Source organism: Phocoena phocoena, chromosome 8, assembly GCF_963924675.1.
Source record: "Phocoena phocoena chromosome 8, mPhoPho1.1, whole genome shotgun sequence".
In the NCBI taxonomy this organism is placed as follows: domain Eukaryota; kingdom Metazoa; phylum Chordata; class Mammalia; order Artiodactyla; family Phocoenidae; genus Phocoena; species Phocoena phocoena.
The window spans coordinates 87,720,808-87,743,796 of NC_089226.1; the positions used below are offsets into that span (position 1 = coordinate 87,720,808).

The following is a 22,989-nucleotide window of genomic DNA, read 5'->3' on the forward strand; positions in this document are numbered from 1 at the left end:
AATGCTGGAGTTGAAAATATTAAGATAAACGGATGTACATTAGGCAAAGAGAGGAGAGCAAGAACAGTCTAGCCAAAGGAACTAGAACGTGCAAAGGCCCTGTGGCACGGAGGGGGCATGGTGAGCATGAGGGGCTGAAATAAAAGTCGCATACAAGGGGAATACAGAAGAGGATGAAGACACAGAAGAAGGAAGCAGACTCTCCCCAGCCAGATTGCCTATGCTGTGGTTTCTTTATCTAAGAGCAAAGGAAAGTGTTGGAGCTAGCTATTAAGTCCTGCTCTGTCCTGTCCCATATTTGGGTTAAAAGGTAACCTCCTTCCACTCACCAGCCCTAGTATCTGCAAAAACCTATGCACTCAGTACTTGCCATTCACTCATTTAAAGATTTCCAAACATTGATTTACTGATGTGTCTGGCTAAGTGCTAGAAATAGAATGGTGAGCAGGACAGACAGGGCTGGGACCCTTACTCCCATTCTAGTGGAGGAGACAGACAGAAGTAAATGAGTGATTCCAACAATGTGTAATTAACACACAGTGAGGGAAAGTAGAGGGTGCTGTGGATTTGCAATTCTCTCCAGTGTATTTCACTCTGACCTTTCAAAATCTGCACAGCTTTGGCCCTGCTAGCTACTAGTCACGCCCTCGTTCTGTTTTCTCTGCCAGCCACTGCTTTTGTTGTCCGCTAAATTAATAGATGGACAACACTAAATGACTCTTTCAAGATCAGTTCAGTGGAACTGGCCGTGCATTGCCAGATGCATCTCTCAGGGTCTAATCTTGGCTGACCCAGTTTCCCTGCCTCAGCTGAGCAGAGATAGTACCCAGTCAGCTCTGTTATCTAGGTCATTAAACAGCAGCCACCGTGCAGGCTCTGCTCTGCCAGTGCCTGCCTTTCCTGCAGGTGCAAAGTCCCTCGAACAGCCTTCCGGTGGCGTTGGGTGACCTATGTCCATCTAGCCTGGGGGTGGCGCTTGGCCAGGGCTTGGGCTTCCTGATCCCGGGGATGAGGGTAGGCATAGCGTCAGGAGGTGGGTCCCGTGTTTTGCAGGTGACTGTTCAGAGAATAATGCCCTGCCGGTTACAGTGGGTGGAGGTGATAGTTTCTAAGCCCTCTTTCCATCTCTCTCAAGTGACAGCTCAAATCTAGACTGAAAAGCCAGTGTCTTAGTGATTATGAAAAACAAAATAATTTATAACTGTGCACATGATCTTTCTGGATCATAAGGGCAAGAGCACGGGTTCTGGAATCCCAGCTTGGCCTTCTACCTGTGTGACTTTGAGCCCAGATACCTGGCCTGTCTGAGCTGTAAAATGGGGTAATAGCGTCTACTCATGAGATATCTTATAGATAAATAATCCAGCACAGGGCCTGATAATGTAACCATTCTCGTGACGATAGCAGTTATGGCGTGCTTTTCAAAATTCAGCTCCCTTTTCTGGATTAAGGGAGAGAAGGCATATTTTCGGTCGAGTTTTCCCATCCAATCCCATGTTTTCTGTAGTAACACCTCTGGATCAAAAGTAGATAATGAGCTTCCTCTCATGACCATTCCATGCTCCGTCTGACGTGGAACTGTCTCCTGGCCTCTCCTGCAAGTAATGACCGAGTTCTTTCCTTTCTTCCTCCCCTCCCATCTTCTCGCCCTCATGTAGGTGAAAATCGCATGGAGGTTCTGGCTGAAGTCTGGGACCACTTCTTCACTGAGACGCTCCCCACCCTGCAGGCAATATTCTATCCAGTTCAGGTCAGTCTTACTGGGGAACATCCTCCTGCCGGTCTGGGCAGCCTGTCTTATTCCTTGGCCTTTGCCCCCGGGGGCCTGCCAGTGAATGGGGGAAAACCAGGGTATTGGGCGCTGCCTGAGCTGGCTCAGGACCTCGGACATCTTTGGAAGGCCACTCTGTTCTATATCCAGCATCTAACCTCAAGCAACGAGCAGTGCCTGCAGACCTAGCAGTTTGTAGGCGCTCTCTTCCCTCTTGGTTTTGAGTATGTCTGTATATTCTTGGAGTGGGTTGTTTCTTCTTACTTTTCAGAAGTAGGGAAGGTGGGGCAAGGAGACTTTTTCTTTCCTTTTCTTTCTTTTCTCCACCCTCTTCTTTGAAGCACAATTTTCTGTGGCTCCCAAATTGTGGGAAAGGGACAATATTCCTTGCCCTTTGTAAGGGATTCCTGAATACGAGAAGGCCCATGATGTCGCAGAAAGAACTGGGGACCTGGAATCAGTAGCTGGGTTTGGGCAAACTCATTTCCTGTTTCTAGGCACAGCTCTGTTTCATCTCCTGCAGAATGAGGAATTTAGAGTAAAACCGAGTAGCATCTCTTATGCTTCTTATTCTGGGAGCTCAGCTCATTCTACCTACATGCGTCGGTTTCCCTCTACCTTCCTGAAGGGGCCAATAGCAGGACTGGTCAGTGCCGGGTCAGAATGGACAGCCCCTCAGGCAGACTGACCAATAAATATTCTTCTCCAAAATGTATGTCTCTGCCACACGCTTATGCTGCTATGTGCTCACGAGCGCTCCTCCCACTGCGGTTAAGGCATCACATCTATCAGGTTTGTTGAAGTGCAGGCGTGGGCGCTCCAATAATGCAGCCATTAGCAAAGGTAGGAATTACCTTGGACCAGAGGTAAGGGCCCACATGCTTTGTTGGCTTTGAGTGGTATTTTAAAGGAAGTTGGGATTCTTTTAAATACATGTCAGATATTTAAAAATTGGGAGGTTATGCCTTCAGAGTCCATCTCCCAATTCAGGTTTGCCCCTAACAATTCCAGGAGAAGTGTCTGGCCTGCAGCGCACTGCTCTTTTCATCTCATCCTCAGCTCCACCCTGCACCCCTGCGAGAGGATTTGAAGCATTTATGTGGATGGTTCACTCCCTGTGTCCACAGACTTCTCCCTTCTCTGCAATACTCACTCCTCGGCCAACAGTGGGTCTTAAGAAGACACACCAGGGAGGTAGGGTTGCCAGATTTCGCAAATCAAAATACAGGATGCTGAGTTAAATTTCAGATAAACAATGAATAATGCAGTATTTGGGATATACTTATGCTAAAAAATGATTCAAATTTAACTGGACAGCTTCCGCTTTATTTGGCAGTCCTACTGGAGAGGGGGTGTAGACCTAGGTCCCCCTTAGGACCATTTGGGCAGGGAACTCCAAGGTGCGGATACCCGGATGGATTTAGAATGGGGAGGGAGGGATCTGAGTGGACATGGCCCCGTGCAGTCATTGGAGGCCCAAGAGGGGCCTTTTTAGCCTCAAATCCAGGCAGGAGCCCAGTTGCATGAGTCTGAGGATGGTACTGTCCTGCTTCTCTTGAAAAATTCTAAGATCTGGCAAGAGTCGCTCTTGCCCCTGTCTGCCCCTCCCCCACACAATTTCCCAAGTGCTACTGCTGGTCCAGACACCCCACTTTGAGAACCCCTGAGTTAGGGACTCTTACTACTACTGGTAGTGACACCCCCAGAGGTGTCTGTTTGTCCAGCTGGGTCCTTCTCACAACTCGCTGTGTAGGTGTCTGTGTGAGACCTGCTGGTCTCACTGGACGATGTGTTTGTGTGCCCACTGTGTTCAAGGGTGTGGAACTTTGCCTGCCTTTTTCTGTCTTGTAAAGTGAAAGGAGTCCTGGCGATGAAGCGAGGGCACAGATACCTACGAGATAGAAAGTCAGTGCCGAGTGCTGGGATGTGATGCAAAGAATAGAAACTGTAGGACCTCGTGGAAAGTGGGGGGACCACTGTCATTGGAGGTGGTTGGGGAAGGCATTCAAGGAGTGGTTAAACTGAGGCTGTGAAGCATGGGTGGCGTGTATCTCTTGGGACTGGAGGGTAGGGGGATGCGGGGATGGCAAAACCTCTCTTGCCCATGTTTCTGTAAAACCCTAAGGAGTTGCAGGAAGTGCAAAACTTCCTTAAACCTTGGTCAACTTGAGGGATGGGAAGCTATGTCGTCTTTGGGAGGATACCCTAGTGATACCTCACCTCTACCAAGGTGATTTTTGTTGTGCACTGTATGTATATGTGCAGATGAGAGTCCAGGAAAAGGGCCCTCCTTTCCCTTTCTGTTTTGGGAAACTTTAGGAGCTCTAAAATCAAATAGTTTAGGTTTGAGATCCAGCTCTATCTTGGGTAAATTCCTGTCACTCTGGGTGTAGGGTTTTTCATCCGTGGAGCGGGTTTTAGAGTATTAATCTATCTCAGAGGTGGTCGTGAGGATTAAATGTGCCATTTACATCTAGGATATTGAGAATCAAGCCTAGCACATGGTCAGAGCTTAGGAAGGGTCACAGCTCTTATGATGATTAGTTACTGTTTTCATCCTCTGCCCCCAGCCTACATGGTTGAACAAGTCCCTTTCTTCTACTTTCCCAGTGGTTTTTCCTCCCGTGTTTCTTGCATTTGCAGAAGAGTCTAACAGGTCCTGTGTTTCCTTCTTTGCCTGGCACATGATAGGTGAGCAGGTATTGAATGGGTGAAGCTGAGGAAGCAGCCTTGCCTGTAGGGAGGCGCTGTTGTCCTTCTGTCTCATTTCTCCTCATCTTCCTCCTTTCTGACCATTAGCACACCGTGGCCCCCACTGTACGTGTCTTGTATCACCTTTGGGTCATCTAGGCAGGTTGAGTCACACCTTATCTGAAGTATAATTGATTTACAATATTAGTTTACAATGTTGTACAGCATAGTGATTCCATGTTTTTATAGATTATACTCCATTTAAAGTTATTATAAAATATTGGCTATATTCCCTGTGCTGTACAATATATCCTTGTATCTTATTTATTTTATACCTAGTAGTTTGTACCTCTTCATCCCCTACCCCTGTGTTACCCCTGCCCTCTTCCCTCTCCCCACTGGTAACCACTACTTTGTTCTCTGTATCTATGAGTCCGTTTCTGTTTTGTTATATTCATTAGTTTGTTTTATTTTTTAGATTCCACATACAAGTGATAAGGTACAACATTTGTCTTTCTCTGTCTGACTCATTTCACTAAGTGTAATACCCTCCAGTTTCATCCATGTTGTTACAAATGGCAAAATTTCATTCCTTTTTATGGCTGAGTAGTATTCCTTTGTGTGTGCGTGTGTGTGTGTGTATTTATATACACACACCACACCTTCTTTATCCAGCGATCTGTCTATGACATTTAGGTTGTGTTCACATCTTGGCTATTGTAAGTAATGCTGCTATGAACATTGGGGTGCATGGATCTTTTCGAATCAGCGAGTCACACCTTATCGTAAATGAAGCTTTTGTTCTGAAGGACAGGGGCCAAGTCTGTGACTGTTTGACAGCCCCCCTGGGCCTTGCAGACACCTCGTTCCCCCCGACCATCCATTTGTGTTGCTGGCCCCCACGTGGTTGGTGGCAGATCCCGCCAGCTCTCACCTCCCGACGCTGCTTCTTCTTCTCTCCTGCCAGGGCCAGGAGCTGACCATCCGCCAGATCTCCCTGCTGGGCTTCCGTGACCTGGTCCTGCTGAAGGTGAAGCTGGATGACTTGCTGCTGCTGGCCCAGCCCCAGCTGCCCTCGTCCATCGTCCAGATGTTGCTCATCCTGCAGGTGAGGGTGGGCGGAGACATCACCGCAGGTTGAGGGGGAAAGGGCCCTGTGGCCAGAGCACCCTGGCTCAGTTTAGTGTCCTTTAGCGTCATCGGTCACGTTCCAGTTCGTTTGTCCATTTGCTGTATGTCCACTGTGCACCGTCAAGGTCCCTCGTGCTGTGCTGGGTGCTGGGATCCCGGGGGAAGCCAGAGGAACACTGCCCCGTCCTTCAGGGAGTGGACACCCTTCTCCCCCATCCTGTCATGTCAGGGAGCCTCATGTTGTAAGTTACGACCAGAACCCACTTCATCCCAGCTCAAGCCAGACCAGGAACCCACAGGAAAGGTCCTCAGGGGCTACAGCCACAAGTGAGACCACGTCAGGCCACAAAGCTGCCAGCCTCTCCCCACTTACTGGTCTCTACTCGTATCTGGTCCACCTGGCTTCTCTCTGGCCCTGCCTCTCCTGGCCTTCTTGGACTTGGTCTCTCTCTCTCTCTCTCTCTCTCTCTCTCTCTGCAGGGTTGCATTCAGTGCTTCGGTTTGCGCCGACAAACGTGGCATCCCACGGCTTGCATGTTTCCACCAAGAGATGACCCAGGTGGCTGCCTAGCATCTCTTAATCCCAATTCTAAATCAACGATAGGAAGATGAGCTAACCCTGGTTGGTTCCCGGCTATCTGCCAGGCATGGGCCAAGGACTTAACGTGTGTTGCTTTCTGAATCAAATAATCTAAACCTTATGAGCTGGACACTGTTGTTAGTGCCATCTTACAGATGAGGAGACTGAAACCCAGGAAGTTTATGTGTTTGCCTGAGGTCCCGCAGCCCGAGGTAGTAAGATTTAGAACCGTGTACACTCAGGGGAAAGACTGATTGGCCCAGCTCGGGCTACGTGACTCCCCTTTGCGCAATCGGCTAGGACCTTGAATAGGATCACATAGAATAAACATGGCCTCCGTGAGCCCGGTTCTGTGGATAGGGGTGCACAATTCCAAGAAACAAGGCTTGTGGCCTAAGGACATCCCCCAAAAGGTGGCTGCTATGCCTCTCTGACCTCTGTACCAAGTTGAGATGCTGCAGCCTCAGCTCTGAGCCCGTCCTCGGGGAAGAGAGTTTCATTCTTGGTCAGGCTGGTGAGGATCCCTGGCTGCCGTCTCGGTAGGGGTGGAATGTCAGGTGTGGAACCCCTGATCTCTCCCTCCCCACTAGCTGCTGTTTTCTTCCGGTTCTCTAGCTGGGCCGTCCTTCTGGGCCTTCTCTCCCTTTCCTGAGGTCAGAGAGGAGGAAGGGTTACCTAACAGAACAAGAGGGGGTGTCATTGGCTAGAATACCAGGTCAAGTATTTTTATGAAAAGGAAGGAGAAGGAATGGGGATAGAAAAGCATGCGTATGCAGCTCAGGTCTGTGGAGCATAAAATAGGGTCCTGAAGGAGTGTAGAAAAGGAGGCCTCTGGGATTCGGAGAGGAAGATTAGGAAAGGAAAGTTGGGCTTCCACACTTCCATTTCCATTTATATTCTGGGAAGTCGGGCAAGGAAACAGTCTCTGTTTTCCCATTTCACAGATGAGATGGAGGTTCAGAGAGGTTGGCAAACTAACTCAAGATCACGTGCTGATTTGTAAGAGAGCTGGATTTGTCACCCATTCCTCAGCTCTCGCTCTTTCTACCTTCCCACCTAGCCTCTCCCGGCTACCACTGCCTCCCCTCCCGCAGCCTCCCAGGGTACTTGGAGACGCCCCATGAGCTTCTGAGATGGTCTCTTCGACACAGGACATTTGGCATCATTTCTCCGAGGGCCTCCTGGGACTGGTTCCCTGGTCCATGTTTTTCTACACTCTGGGAGCCAGGAAGCCGGAGGCGGGAGTGTGACAGTGACAAAGGCAGGTTTTTCCCCAGTCCAGGTCCAGCTCCTTGGGTGGCAAGGGGCGGCAGCTTCTGGATCTGAATGGAACGTGCAGGTTGTACTACCCTGGGACCATTCCCGCTACAGGAAATTTAGGCCCCAGTAGTTAGAATTGCTCTGCTCTCTCCCTGGGCCCCTACTTCCCACAGCGCCATGAGATCTGGGGCTGTTTTTTCCCTGCCTAACTCATATGGAGAAAAGAGCCATTTCTCAGGCCATCTCTCCCTTTTCCAGTGCTTTCCCAAAATGTCCCTGAACAAACCCCTCCCTCCCCAAAATATACAAGGGGTTCAAACTACTGTGGGCCACGAGCTCCTGTCCTTAGGCTGTCCAGGAAGAGGCTGAGCCAGAGATTTTGACCACTGTGGAGATCCGGTTCCCCCTGGCAGTGGCAGACAGGTCTGAGACCATCCTAGAATGGTCCCTTCCTAGGGAACCTGCCAAGCCAAGCAGATGTGCTCCCTGCCGGGCCGGGCCCCAGGGCCCCCAGTCTCAGCAGGGCCCCGTGCTTGGTTTAATTGTCTCCTGTCACCATCGGGAAACTCTTTAACAATTTTTGAACCAGGAACCCCGCGTTTTCCTCTTGCACTGGGCCTTGCAGATACGTAGCCCATCCAGCGGCCAGGCCAAGGGCTGAGGGCAGCTCCCTCCTAGAGGGCTGTGTGCAAGTCAAGTTCTCGGCCCAGGGAGAAAACCATCCAGCTCCGGATCAATGCGTTTGTTAGTTAAGCATTTTCTTCCCACCTCCTTCCTCTTTTCCTTATCCTGTCATCCCTCTCTGTTTAGTGCTTAGGAATTGTAGAGGGGGAGAGGCTTAGATGAGAAATATCAAGGCATTAACAAAATGAGAAAAAAAAGTTTCCTCAGATCTGAAACCCAACCAAGGTGGTTTTGGGGCTGAAACTGGTCCACTTTTGAGGCCTGGGGTGGGTCTCTGGGAGCATGAATAAGGCTCCCCGCGCCCTTCTATTGCCTGGAGGATCCCCTTCCATTTGGGCAGATTTGTGTGTGAAGCATCTTATTTCCACTGCTGGCCTTTCCCAATGCTTCAGCTCCTGCTAAGCGGTATTGGAACCTGGGGGCGTGAAAAACCACCAAGTCGTCTCCCCATCATCACCCCTTTCAAGCGCCAGGCAGCCCCACTTGCATTTTCTCTTCATTTCTTTTCCAGGCCCTTCCCAGCCCTAACTCCCAAGTCTTCTGCATCATAGCCCCTCCTCAGCCTCCTCTGTGTTTCCTTAAGCTTCCCCCTCCCTCCCACTGCCCCCAGCCACCTCCTTCACACGGTGATGGAGCTGACGAGGGACCACGTCAGCCAGTTTCCCTGGGGGCTTCTTATACCTCACCCAGTGATCTCCAGCCCGTAGGACTGGCCCTTCCCCCTTCATGGCCCAGCCTCCAAAACTCCAGTGCAGTGGAGAGTTTTCACTTTTCAAGTGAGGGTGACATAAAATCTATTCCGTGTTGAGAATTTGATTGGAAAACCCTTTGGGCTGAGCATAGCCCCCGCAGAGCCTTGACTCTGCTCCCCTGCAGCCCCTCAACATGACCACCTGGCTTCCAGGGCTTTCCAGTGAGAAATTGAATTCCCTTGGAGTCTGCTGTTTTCCTAGACAACCTTGGTGACCTTCTGGCTCCTTTTAGCTCTAAGGACTCCTGTCGCGCTGGGCTTTGAAGTGATCCTTCATCCTGGTGCTAAATGTGTGTCTGGTTCCACAGTGACACTCCCTTTCTTCTACTGTTCTGGACTTCTCCAAATTCTGTTCCCCTTTCTTTTCTAGCTAATTAACAAGGGGCAGTAAGATGGGCTTGGAGCCAGACAGCTTGTGTTCCAGTCCCAGGTTTTTGCCACTTTCCAGCTGTGTCTCCCTGGGCAAGTTACATGAGCTTTCTGGGTCTTACTTTCCTCATGTGTATAAGGCAGATGACGAGGGTTGTTGGGAGGCCTCTGTGCTCTGATACACGTGAAGTGCTTATATAAAGCGCCTGTGTGCCAGGTGTGAAACAGTCATTGTGACAGTGCTGGTGAGAGTACTACGGTTGGAACCACTCAGACCTCAGCCCTGGAGCTGGGGTGGGGACAGTTCCCACGGGCCCTGCATCGGGGTGGGATCCAACCGCAAAGGCCACGGTGCTCTCTGTGCGTGGTGCCGATCACCGCCACCCATGACAAGTGCCTGAGGCTTCAGTCCTGGCTGTCCTTCCTTTCAGCCACAAGGATGCGGCCTGCCTTGATTATAGTAGGAGGGCAGTCGGACTTTGACTGACCTTTGTCTCTCTTGGGTGTTTATTTCCAGAGTGTCCACGAGCCCACAGGCCCAAGCGAGGGTTATTTGCAGCTGGAGGAGCTGGTGAAGCAGGTCGTTTCTCCTTTCCTCGGCATCAGCGAGGACCGCAGCGTCTCAGGCCCCACGTACACACTGGGTAAGGGGCACGGCTCTCAAGCTGCCAGGAGCCTCTGTGGCAATGATACCAGCTATGTTTTACCGAGCCCCGATTATACCCCAAGCCCTTTGCTTCCCATGTGGGTCGTGCAAATCTCTGCATGTCCATCTCTCATGTTTCCCACTGGCCTGTGTCTCGGTAACCTCCCCTCTGGGCAATTCCTCCCAAGGCACTGTTACCGTACCTCCGTGGCGGCGCTCGTTTGATCCGCATCTTTGATCGGTGGCTTTGATCTTTTTCGGTGTCTGCGATGTTAATTTTCCTGTATCTCATACCAGAAACGGCCTTACTGCACCCTATCCCCTCATGAGTGGAAAAACCACCAGTGATGAATTTCCCTTTGAAAGCAGCTCAGAATGTGAAGCCAGCTCATTGTGTGTGTGGCTGGAGGTACAGCTGCTGGCTGCCCACTACATTTCTATAGTTACCATCAGGGCCTTCACACCAAGGACAGGGGCTCCTGGACTGGGGGACAGATCCCGTTGTGGCCTTTTTCAGTGGCTGTAAAGCTAGCATTCAGGCTCTGTACTAGTCACCCTGGCGAATCTAGAGATGAATTGGGTCTGTTCCTTCTCTCAGGGAGACCACGGCCTAGATGGGAAAATAGCTACAGAATATCATAAAAGATATGGCTCAGTTACCCTCTGAAATGAAAATCCCCCAAATGCATGAACTTTGGGTTTGTGGTTCTATCTCCAGCATCCAGGATGGTGCCTGACATACAGTAGGCACTCAAAAAACTATATTTGTTAGCTGGATGGGCGGCGTCTGTACCTGGGGCTGGGGTGACCAGCACCCACAGACAGGTGCAGAGGCGGAAAGGGACTCCCCAGACTTGGAACCTTTTGCCCCCTCTTCTTGCTTGCATGGAGACCTAGCTGAGCTTCAAAGAAAAGGAGGGAGGAGCAGCCTCCAGCAGGCGTCCCGCCCCTTCCTGGGCCTCAGGACTGCAGAAAAAGGCAGGGCCGGCCACAGTTTTCAGGCCCCATTTATGCTTCCCTGGAGACACCAGTATAACCACAGCCACCACAGATGCGAGGGTGCTGGCCCGAGCCTGGTCTTCCACACTCCCTCCTTCTCTGCCTCCCTCCCTCATTCCACCCGGCTGAAGGAAAACAGTCCCCTGCCCTCCCCGTGAGGAGGCCTGGGCGCCACCTTCCGGCTTTGGCCCAGCAACTGGCCCCCGAGTTTTTGGGGCAGGTGTCAAGATGCCAGCGGGTTAGCCAGGCCATGGCACGGACCCCACCATCCTCTGGGCCTAGAGCCGGGAACAAGAATAGATTTGGAAGTTTGTTCAGTGAGGACTTGCTCTAAGAAGGGATACCTTCAACTTTTCAGCTATAATAAGACTAAAACATACTTTCATCAAATTATAAACCAAAGGCCTGAGGTTTTATTCTTATACCAAGGACCATCCTTTTCTCCGGGGCGTTGTCACAGTAGGGGCAGAGAGGGAAGGAAATGACCTTCTTTTGATTATTTTTTTATTATATTATTGTTTCAGCAAATGTGTACTGAGACCCTGTCCCTGGCACCTTGTGAGGTGCCGCAGGTTTATCTGTGACAAAACTGACCCATCCCTGCCCTCTGGGATGCAGGGTCTGGTGAAGAAGTCACAAGCAATAGACGATGACTCATCAGTGTACGAGTGCTCTGAGTGGGGAAGTCCAGGGCCCACGGCAGGAGGACTTCACCGGGACTGGGAAATCAGGGAGGACTCCCTGGAGGAAGTGGTATCTGCAGTGGGACCTGGAGGATGAGCATAAGTTAGCTGAGTAAACGGGAAAGGAAGACTGTCCCGGGCAAAGGGAAAGATCTTTGGGAGGGTTTTGGAGTTGGGGGGAGGAGGGCGGGGAGTAGGAGGGTGAAGCATTGGAGGAACTGAGAGGGCCTTAGAGTTTTAGCGTGGCTGATGGCAGGGAAAGCCCCCAGACACAGACCACATCCTGGGCACTGTGCAGGTGGGCTGGATACCACCTTCCCACGCACAGGGGAGGCGAATGAAGGTCAAGGTCGCTTGGCCATTGGAGACAGGCTTCCAAAGCCTCGAGCTGTTTGCCCTTTACCAGCTTTTCCCCACACTCCACCCGCACCCCACCCACCCCGTCAACTCCTAGGAGGTGACTGATTTCACTGAGGGACAGCGGAGGAGCTGGTCTTTCCCTCTCAGTTGTCGACTGAAAAAAATATACAACCTGAAAGTTGAGAATTATGTTTTATTCGACGGACACAGTGAGGACTTAAGTGCAGAAGACAGCCTCTCAGAGAGCTCTGAGGGACTGTTCCAATGAGGTAAGGGAGGAGCCAGGATATGTAGAAGTTTTTGCAACAAAGACCAGGTAGTCGGAACATTGAAAGAATACTGTTAAAGAAAAATAGACGTCTCAAGTCAGTGAATTTTGCGCTTTTCTGCATATGGGAAGATGCAAGAGTCTGGGCTCATTGAAATCATTCCTTTGATACCCACCTTAACTCTCTAGGGCCAGTATCCTGCTCTTCTCCATCCTGAATCCCCTCAGGGGGCAGCTTCTGTGGCTGAGGGCTGGATGGCCACAACCCCTTTGTTTACTGACACGGCAGCCGACATTCTTTGTCCACACACTCCTTAGCCCAAGAGGTGTCCGAGGCCGACATGTCATCCCAAACTCCTGGATACCAAAAGGCTAACACGGCCACGAAGGTGCCCTTCCTTATCGAGGACACCCCTTTCTAGATAAAGAGAGGAGTCTCTGGGCCTCAGTCTTCCCCTCAGTCAGTTGGAGGCAATGACATTTCTCCTGCCTGTGGAAAAGGCCCGTTATGACGGCTGGCCGAGGTAAAGACTGAGGAGATGCAGTGGACATGAGAGATCCCTGGACCCTCGGGAGGGCTTTGCTATGGCCGCTCTGGGCCTGACTCGGTGGGAGGGGTCAAGGGCAGCTGGGACCATCATCTCCAAAGCCACCCCTTATCAAATGCTCGTCACCTTCCAGGCCCTGAGCAAGGGCTTAGCATGTAATCATCCTCATGGACCTGCTGCGAGGGTGCCTGCTGTCGTGACCTCAGACTCAGCGTTGGTAAGAAACGTCCCCCGGGTCACATGGGGTAGGTGACCAGAGCCAGAGAAGTGGTTTTCCAGGGGGCTCCCCACTGCACCCACGTGCCCACACGGGTTGATCTGGGGACTCAAGGGCAGGCCCTCTTCCTACTGGCCAGGCCGATGGGTCTGAGAGTTAAGCCTCACCCTGCAGCTGTGCAAGGCTCGCTTCAGAGAGAAAAGATGAGTCCAAGGCCGTGATGGAGTGAGTGTGTGTGTGTGTGTGTGTGTGTGTGTGTCCTCTCTGCCAAAGCTGTCACTTTTCTTGGGCAGACGGAGTGTGGGCAGAGGAGGAAGATAATGAAATCTTAAAAAAAAAACAAGAAAACAAAAAAATCCAGGCTGCTTTGTCAGAGGCCAGGCCCGTGTTTCTACCTTTCTGGTTTCCCAAGTTTGCAGGCTGCTGCCCTGGCCTGTGTAGTGCGCGGTGTCTCCCACATGGAAGCCTGGCCTCCCACCCATGTGTCCCCATTGTGTCCTCCCTCAGGGGGAGGGCCCTTTTCCTCAACATACTGTAACTCGTCCCCGTGCCCAGTAGGCATTCATGGGCTTTCAGGTGCCGGGGCCTGAAGAGGGACACCCACCGTGGACGTGGTGGGCAGGGATCACAATGCCTGCCTTATGGGGGCCACTCTGGTGAGGCCCGGCCGGCGAGCCAGGGAGATCAAAGGCCTGGGAACAGAGTCCCCAAGAAAGGACCGCCTCCTCCAGGCTTTGCTTCTCTCTGGGGAGTTGAAAGGAGCTGCCATGTCTGGCTCCGGAGCAGAGGGATGAATGCCAGGGCTCAGCGGGGCGCCTGGGGAGTGAGGGGGGAACAAAGGCTCCCCTCGCCATACCCCATGTGACAGGCGGGAGGAGGCCTGGAAGTGGGTACAGGAGGTGGCAGGGCCCAGCCCCTCTCCCTGCTCCAAGGGCCCCCTTGCAGGGGAGGGACCAGTTTTTAGGCCCCAGGGGAGGTCCACAGCTTAGTCAGTCCCTTAATGGAAATTTCCTTCTCTGAGTGGCAGGGCCCAGCTTTCCCTGATACAAATAAGAAAAAGAGGGAAAAGAGAGCAAGCAGCCACAGTGTGGGGAGGCCACTGTCAGCTCCAGGCCTACTCTTCAGTTTTAAGGTCTCCCAAGGGGCCCTAGCAGGGTCTGACCTCGCCGGGGACACAGCTTGGCGTACACTTGTCCTGGGGTTGGCTCTGGAATCCAGTGGGAGCTTCATAAGGACACACTGTCTGCCCAGGGGACTCACACGGCCCAGCGGCCCCTGTGATCTCGGCTGTGCCCACACCTAGTCTTGGGAGCCAACACATTCCACCCAGAATGCAGGAGGAAGAGCTGGAGGCCTCTCAGTCAGCGTCAGGCAACAGCCCTAAGGAGAGAGGTGAGGCCAGCCGCAGAAGGAGTGGGGCCCTGGAAACCACAAGGGCTGGGCTTCAGCTGTGTGCCCTGGAGTAAGTTACTTAACGTCTCTGAGCTGCAGAGGGCCGAGCACAGAGGAGGAAGAAGACGCCCTGTCTCAGGGCAGGGCCCAGGCAGAGCTGCCACCTGCTGTATTACGGACCCCAGCTAGAATGGCCTGGGGCCTGTGGAATCACCCCAGGTGAGGAGTTGTGTGTGCCTCCCCTTCCCTTCTCTGGACCCCAAACCACATTCTGGCCCTTGCCATGTTGTGTAGTCATGACCTGATTATTTGTTGGTCTCCCCCTTAGACCGGGAGCTCATTGCATGTGGCTCACCTGTATCCCAGGCCTGGCACAGACCTCTCCTCCGAGGGAGGGGATAAATGAACCACCAGCTGGGGTGCAGGCTGTCCATCCCTCTCAAAGGAGCAGGCCCATCTAGGACGACCCCTCTTCACGACTCCTCCTCTGAATCCCCAGAGTGCTCTGTCCGTAGCCCTGCCCTGCCATTGGACACTGATTTGTGTGCGGGCCTCCCAGAGGTCAGGAGCAAGGGCTGTGCTGTCAGCCTTGGGTTGGAATCCCGGTTTCATCACTAATCGTGACTGTAAAATGATATAGCATCTCAACCTCAGGTTCCTTTTCTGCAAAGTAGTTATAGCAGGAGATCACATCAGTAAAGCTTCTCCTTTTCTGATACAGTGCAGAGTAGAGGCTCAGTTAATGATGGCGCCTGAGACTCTACCCATCTCCAACGCACGTATCCCCTGCGCTCCAGGCCCTGTGCAGGCCCCATATCAGATTTACATTTCTCTTGCTCTCAGCAGTGCACACAGCATCTTGCACAAAGTTCAAGATGTGTTTGCTGAAAGAGGGGGCAGATGTCATGGGGACCCCCTCCTCCAGGCTGGCCGCCCTCCCTCTGGCTCCATCTCTCTGCAGCAGCCCAAGTGGCCTGTCCTGTCAGTTTGCTCCCTCCAGGGCCTTTGGGGTGCTGAACTAACGGTGTGAGAGATGGACAATGCCCAAGCCCCCATCTGAGACACCTTGCTAGCTCATTCTACTATGGAAATCATCAAACGAACTCTTTCCCCCAGAGCTTCTGTGTGTGTTCACCATGCACATTTGTCCCCCAGGCCCTCACCTCATCCCATGTCCTGGGCCTGGGCTTTGTCCTACCTCTTTCCTCTTCCTGGATCTGCATGTAGTAAATGCTCACCGAACAGTCCAGCCCAGTCTCCTGCCAGGCTCGTTGTAGGGCCACAACCTGGGTCTTGCCACTGCCAACCTAGAGTGTGCTTGCTTTTAACAGCAGCAGGAGAGAAATGGATTGTTTCCAAGGGCATTTTTTAATGGATGGTTCTTTAATGAGGTCCCTGCTTCTTTGAACTCTTCTGGTGCTTCTGCTTTATAGTTACCGATTTCTGTGATCATAAAAGTAATACATGGTTATTGTAAAAATGTGGGAAATCATAGAAATGTGCGGCTTGGCACGTACAAGCACCCATGCTTGAGAGGACCTCTGCCGACGTCTGGCATCGATTCTTCTGTCCTGGTGGCTCCTTGGCATTCTGTCTCCTATTCATTCTTCCCCAGAGAAGGGGCTGATGACGCCTCTGTCTGGCACTACTGGAGGCTGTGTTTGCTGTTACCTGAATTCAGAGAGTGGGCCGGCTCAAGCGCAGCGGCGGAGCCCTGAGAGGCAGTAGTGTGTAGTGGGGAGCGTCCGGGCACTGCCATTTAGAGCCTCAGAGGGTTGGGCCAAGTCTCAGTCTTCCTCATCCGAGCAACGGGGATGATGAGAGCCGTCCTAGTGTTTCAGAGGGAGATTGGGATTCAACAGTGAGAAGGCAGATGGGAACACTCTCAGTAAGCTCTAAATTCTATGTATTATTGTTTGGTTTGAGAAATATCAGTTATTGCTATTAGCACCAAACAGCTCCCCCTGGGGCTCTGAGCCAGTAGTCTTGGTGAACTTGGTTCTAAGGGTTAGCATTTCATTCTCTTGTCATTGTTTATACCTATGTGTGTGTGTATATGTGTGTATATATATATGTATATGTATACATATAGACACACATGTGTATATACATATGCACATATATGTAAATACATATGTGCATATATGGACATGGAAAATCGTCCAGTGCTGGGAACTGCTGAGAGCTTTGCAGATGGACATGGCAGCCTCACTACAATGCCCATCTAGGAGCACAAGCTGAGAGCATGTATCAGGGCCTCCAGATCCATGGGAAGAGCTGACACTAAACTAGACCAGCATGGGCCAAGTGTCCCCAAGGCCAGTGTGTGACCAGTGAGCACTGTCTGCTCTCCCTGTAGAGACTAGTTTCCCCCCTCCCCCTCTGTGATCCTGTCAGGGGTGCTGGGAGTACCAGCGCAGTCAACCCTTCTTCATTTCTCCCCACGGCATCCCCTGCTGAGAGAGGGATGTGTTAGGGGTCTTTGGGGTCTCAGGGATGAGGGAGCTGGGGAAAGCAGTGACACACGCAACGAGGTGGGCGGTTGGAAGGCTGGGAGACGTGTGCACTGGCAGGAAGAGGGCCAAAGAAAAGGAGAAAAGGCTTTGAACAGAACCCACCGTTCCTCAGCCCCCCATCCTCACCTCCTCTGCCTCGCTGGGGTCTTTCATCCAGTTCGTGATGCAGACGCAGGAGAAGAGGACAGTGCCTTCAAAGGAGGCTTCCCTGGGACCTTGGGGATGCAGGCTTACCCTGGTCCCTACTCTGGCCACACTGTAGGTCTCTGAACTGGCCTGGTCCTTGTGAAGGCGGGAGATGAGAGGCCCTCAGAACTGGGTGTTGCTGGTACACGTGCTTCCTCCTTTGGATTCTTCTCCCTGGATTTGAACCCCATGTACTTGGCTTGTCCTTCCCACGAGATGCTCAGTCTCACTATGTGTACTTTGTGTGGGCAGCTTGCAAGAGTGAGGTCTGGAGTGAGACAGACCTTGTTTGCATCCCAGCTTTACTACGTTCTCTCCGTGTGAGCGTAGGCTAGTTACTACCTCTCTGATATTCATATTGTCTCCCACTTTACAGATGAGAAAACGATCATAACTTAGGTTCAGTTTAAGGAGGATTCAAAAGACAAAAGCATGTCCAGGTTGAGCATATTTTCTAGTGTGGTAAGAATTCAAGAAGCAGCAGTTTTATAATAATTCCTGTCCAGCCCTCTCTCTGTCTTCCTCAGTGGGGCCTGCCATGGAGCGTCATCCATTCTTCGATGCTGTGAAAGGCTGGTTGAATCCAGAGTATTGACTTGAACAGAACACGGGTCTCAGACCACTGACCTGCCGGGAGCGTTGATAGTCCTGCTTCAGGACGATCTGGAGGACGTCCCACTGCCCTCGCTTTGATAGCCGAGCTCCCCCCAGTAACCCATTCCTCCAGACTTAAGCTTATGAGGCCTTTTCCACTTCCTCTGTTGGCACTGCAGAGAGCACATCATGCTGAATAGAGCCGAGGGCTTCTTTCGGCAGCTGGTCCAGCCAGTGCCCGGGTCTTCAGAGGAGACTGGTTGAAAGGGAATTGAGGGCAAATCCAATGAAGCTCAGGCAGCAGCGGGGAAGGCGGGGGGGGGGGGGGGGGGGGGAGACTCCCTTGGACCTAATCAATCATGGAAAGTCCTTTGGTGACCCCTACTGTGGGGGGCAGTATCAGGCATAAACAAGTAAAGATACAACAGAAGCCTTTAGACATAGCCAAGTTCTTCCCTTATGTTTTGGGGCTTCATCTAAAGCTCTCTCTGAAGGTGGGGCCGCCACCTCCCTCGTCCCCCAAATTCATTAGGAGTTTTTGATTCCCACTATCCCCACTGCAATCACAACCTTCGCTGGTCTTTCTCTTGCAGCCAGACGCCACTCCAGGGCCCGGCCCAAGGTCACGCTCTTGAACTACGCCTCCCCGATGACCGCCGTCAGCCGGCCCCTGAACGAGATGGCCCTGACGCCCCTGACGGAACAAGAGGGCGAGGCCTACCTAGAGAAGTGTGGCAGCGTCCGGCGACACACGGTGGCCAATGCCCACTCGGACATCCAGCTGCTGGCCATGGCCACCAGGATGCACTCGGGCTTAGGGGAGGAGCCTGGCGGCGAGGACAAGCGCCTGCTTCTGCCACCCAGCTTCCCGCCGCCCCACCGGCAGTGCTCCAGTGAGCCCAACATCGCTGATGGCCCCGATGAGCCGGAGCAGGTGGCAGCGGGCAGCCAGGAGGACTCAGAGCTGAACTGTGCATCCCTCAGCTGAATGCCCGCCTCTGGGACCTCCCAGCTCCTGCCTGGCCACCAGGATGAGGGTGGCTTCATCCGCGAGGACCGCCGAGGGGAGCTCTTCCTTTGGTCAATGCCGCCTTATGCCTTTCCAGGTACAGGCTAGCGTGAGCGCCCTTGGGAAAATCCCCGTCGTGAGCCTCTCCATTTTCGTGACCGTGGCCACCTACCTCTTGGCGGCCACACAGATCCAACTGCCTAATGCTCACCTTCTGACTTTCAGCCTTGCCTGCCTGACTCAACTCAAATCCTCCTCTCTGGGCTTCCCCTCAAATACTGGACTATCTGATCCTCCCAGCCCTATATCGCAGTGCCCCTGGCGTTCCTATAGCAGGAAGCCGTCCGGCCCACACACACAGCCAGCAAGGATGTGTTGGCGTGTGGCGTTCCCCTTGAGGGTCCTTGTGATACAGAGGCCGATGGGTGAAAAGAGGCAATAGAGAGGTACCTCTTCTCCCCGTCTTGTGTGGAGTAAAAGTAGACTGCAGCCCCTCCCAAGCCTGACTCTGGGAATGCAGCTTTCATTTCAGTTTCAGAATTACTGGGAAAGAGTGGCCCCACCGGTGGGTGAGGGTCCGTCCTCACCTATATCCAGACCCTATGTGCTGCCCTTGGCTTTTGGCCCGGGAGGGCCACAGTGCTGGAGGAACCCCATCTTTGATTAAGCCTCAGCATTCCCCTCTCAGGCTTCCTCCCCGACTCAAGGAACTAACCTTCCCGGTGGAGTAGCTGGTGCCTCCCTCCCTTTCTCATTTCAGAAACCGACCCTTTTCCTATTGTGGGGATGGGGCCGGCTGATACCAACCAACCAGTCTGTTCCTGGATTTGACTTGAATTTTTTAAATGTGCATCGTTTCAAAAATAAATTGCTTGCGAGTATTTGCACGTAGGATCTTGCACCGCTCATTTCCAATGGGGTGTGTCTTCAAACTGAAAAACAGCGAACCCCCTAAGAAAGGAGACTGGAAGTGGTCCAGGGTGAAAGTGATCCGTGGTGGGCAGGGCTTAGAGGCCGCAGAGCTCTGGAAGCAGCTGGACTTGAATCCAGTGTGGCCTGTGTTTGTGAGTGTTGTGGTTTATAGGAAAAGTTGCATTGAGATAGAGAGACTCAGCTTGTCTTATGAGCTGAGAGTTCTAGCAAATGGGATGTCTCAGCGCTCTACAGTGCAGGGAGCTGGGAAAGATGTGGGCAGGACCTTTTGGAGAGATGTCCATTCCCTGTGATTAAAGAAGTGCCTGGAATGTATAACCTGTGGGGCCTTGAAATGTTTTTTGGGGCAGCGGGCTTTGGTACTGGGCTATATATATCCTCAGCACTCCTCCCTCCATCCAGGTCTGGGCTTTTTATCTCCGTTGACCTCCCTGTTCTTTTTGTATTTGCCTGTTGGCCCCGCTGATAACAGCTCCAGAAAAAAGAGAAGGCCCCTGGGCCCTTCTGGCACCTTCTAGGTATCCTGTTAATCTTTGGAAACTTTGTTTATGAAATGTCAGAGACATGAGCCAGTTTGGCTTCCAATATGGCAGGAGGTGGCCGGGAGAGAATGAGGACAGTTTAAGCTGCCAACAGAGGAGGAAACCTTCTAAGCTCATCTAAGCCTTGACAGCATTTCCCTTCTGGGTGAAGATTTGAAATATGACTAGAGTCATGCTTTTGATGGCTTTTGATTTGGAAATTTTGTTTAAAAAGTTGTTTCGTTTTCATCCTTTTAAGAGATTGATGGAAGAGAAATGTCCAAAGGAGATCTTCTGAGAATTTCAAACAAAAAATAATCTGTGTATGCGTTGGATAAAGTCCACAAATTCACTAACAGGTATCAGTAGGTAACAACATGATGATTTATTTAACTGATGGCTTCTGTCCTTATTGGTACACTTAGCACTTGGGACTAGTATTTATTGATCCAGGCAAAGTAATTAATCATGCTTGGGTTTGCTTTTTTAGTTTACAACCTGAATGATATATATGTCTTTAAATGCTTCTTCCACACACTAAATGCCCCTGATGGGGACATCAGTCATCAGTTAAATATGTAAGCTCTTAGGCTGAGAATGGGAGTGTCAGTACAGACCCAGTGTACTTAATTGCTAATGAATTGTTAGCCAGTTTACAACTTTACCTTTGATGTACACACCTGATATTTGTACAGTATTTCACACTGTACATATAAAAATTGTGCTGTTGTCTATGAGCATTCTAGCCATCAGAGCTATTGCAAGAGCGACAACCGTAGTGTTGTTTTTTGTTTTTTTGTTTTAATTTCATTATTATTTTTGGCTGCGTTGGGCCTTTGTTGCTGCGTGCAGGCTTTCTCTAGTTTTGGCGAGCCGGGGCTACTCTTCGTTGTGGTGTGCGGGCTTCTCATTGCGGTGGCTTCTCTTGTTGTGGAGCACGGGCTCTAGGTGCGCCGGTTTCAATAGTTGTGGCACGCGGGCTCAGTAGCTGTGGCACACGGGCTTAGTTGCTGCCCGGCATGTGGGATCTTCCCGGACCAGGGCTTGAACCTGTGTCCCCTGCATCGGCAGGCGGATTCTTAACCACTGCGCCACCAGGGAAGTCCAACCGCAGTGTTTTTAACCACTTTTTCTCCCCTTCACAAGATGAAGATTCGTTTTTGTTATTTAAGCTAGGATCTTCCGGTGGCTGAGGTTTAATGACAGGAAATGATCATGACTCTTAAACTCCGAGTGGGCTCGAAACCAAAAACCTTTCATGCTGTCCGTTTCCAAAATGGATTCAATAAACGTCATTTTGTACATGCTGCCCTGTTCCCAGGCTGCGTGTCTTGATTGAATTTGCAAGCGCAGAGCGTCCGTTAGATCTTTTCTGCCTCCTGTCCTCACACTCCCTGTGTGAGGAGCCTGCCTTCCCTGGCGCCATGTTCCGTTTCCTGTTGCCCCCACCCCAGGGTTAGGCAGCAGCCTGACCTCAGCCAGTCTCCCCTGGGCTTGACTTGCCATCCTTGTCTGGATTGGCAAGTCATTTCCTGGAGGAACAGCCTGTCTGCAAAGGAGCTTGGAAAACACCGAACAAAGTCGGAGAAGGCAAGGCCTCTTCTGAAGCCAGCTTGGTCTCTTTCCTGAGTATTTGACCTGGAGGGGGCACTTACCGTATTTACTTGTAAACCATCTCCTCATATATGCCCCTTCGGTTCTGTTGGGCAGAGGCTATTTATTTTTTTAATTTTTATTGGAGTAGAGTATAGTTGATTTACAATGTTGTGTTAGTTTCAGGTGTACAGCAAAGTGAATCAGTTATACATATACATATATCCCGCAGAGGCAATTTATAATATTTTGCTCTCCACATATATTGGGCTGGCCAAAAAGTTCATTCAGGTTTTTCCATACGAGCCGATGGAAAACCCGATCGAACTTTTTGGCCAACCCAGTATTTTCCTGGGAGGGCTGCATCAGAGTTGGCTTGAGACCCCTGAAGGCTTTGTAAGAGGCTTCAGAGAGGTGTGACCTGAACTGACTGAAGATCCTGGAGGAGGTCAAGGAGAGCGTTCACACTTTTTATTGTGCCTTCAGAGGCTGGAAGTGTGAACTATGAACCCTGAGCGTTCTGCCTTGGTAGATTTCATGCCGTTGGGGCACCACCTGTATTCACTCAGCCAGCCACTCATCTTCCGGCCAAGGATTTGTGGAACTGCCACTGCTTTGTAGGCACTTGTGTGTGCTGGGGATGCAGTGATGGATGGATAACCTGCGTGCCTGCTCTCTTGGAGCTTACCATTGAATGTGGGAAGGCTGGCAATCGGGTAAACACAGGCATTTCAAAAAATGAACAACACTGGAGGACATAAAATGGCAAAATGCAGTGACTAGAGGGTGATGCGAAGGTGACCCTAGGTCAGGTGGCTAGAGAAGGTCTCTCTAAAGTTGCAGCCGGCTTTACAACCTGCTTTTGTTTCCGCTCACTGCCATAATAAATTACCACGAATAAGTGGCTTAAAACAGCGAACACTTCTAATCTCACAGTTCTGCAGGCTGGAAGTCTGACCTGGGTCTTACTGGGCTAGAAGTCAAGGTGTTGGCAGGGCTGCATTCCTTTCTGGAGGCTCTGAGGGAGAATCCATTTCCTCACCTTTGCCTGCTTCTAGAGGCCACCCATGGCCTCTTCATCTTCAACACCAGCAAGTGGGTTGAATCCCTCATGCCAGCCTCCGTTCTGCCTCCTTCTTCCACTTTTATTAAAGACACTTGTGATTCCATTGGGCCCACCTGGATAATCTTTATCTCAAGATTTCTATGGGCAAGGCCTCTCCTGCCCCCTCTGCTGATGTCTCAGTGGGAGAAAGGCCAGCCACCTGGTATGCTGGGGACCCCGAG

The 22,989-nt window shown here is 51.5% G+C and overlaps 1 protein-coding gene across 1 annotated transcript in view; it reads left to right on the top strand.

Moving 5' to 3' along the window:
* PRR5L (proline rich 5 like) overlaps window positions 1-19,531 on the top strand; it is a 71,610-nt gene extending 52,079 nt beyond the window's left edge. The window contains exons 6-9 of the mRNA XM_065882145.1: window positions 1,659-1,750; window positions 5,430-5,570; window positions 9,755-9,881; window positions 18,240-19,531. Of these exons, the coding sequence (XP_065738217.1) occupies window positions 1,659-1,750; window positions 5,430-5,570; window positions 9,755-9,881; window positions 18,240-18,634 (755 nt within the window). The 3' untranslated portion in view covers window positions 18,635-19,531. The remainder of the gene's footprint in view (window positions 1-1,658; window positions 1,751-5,429; window positions 5,571-9,754; window positions 9,882-18,239) is intronic.
* Window positions 19,532-22,989: the final 3,458 nt, after the last annotated feature.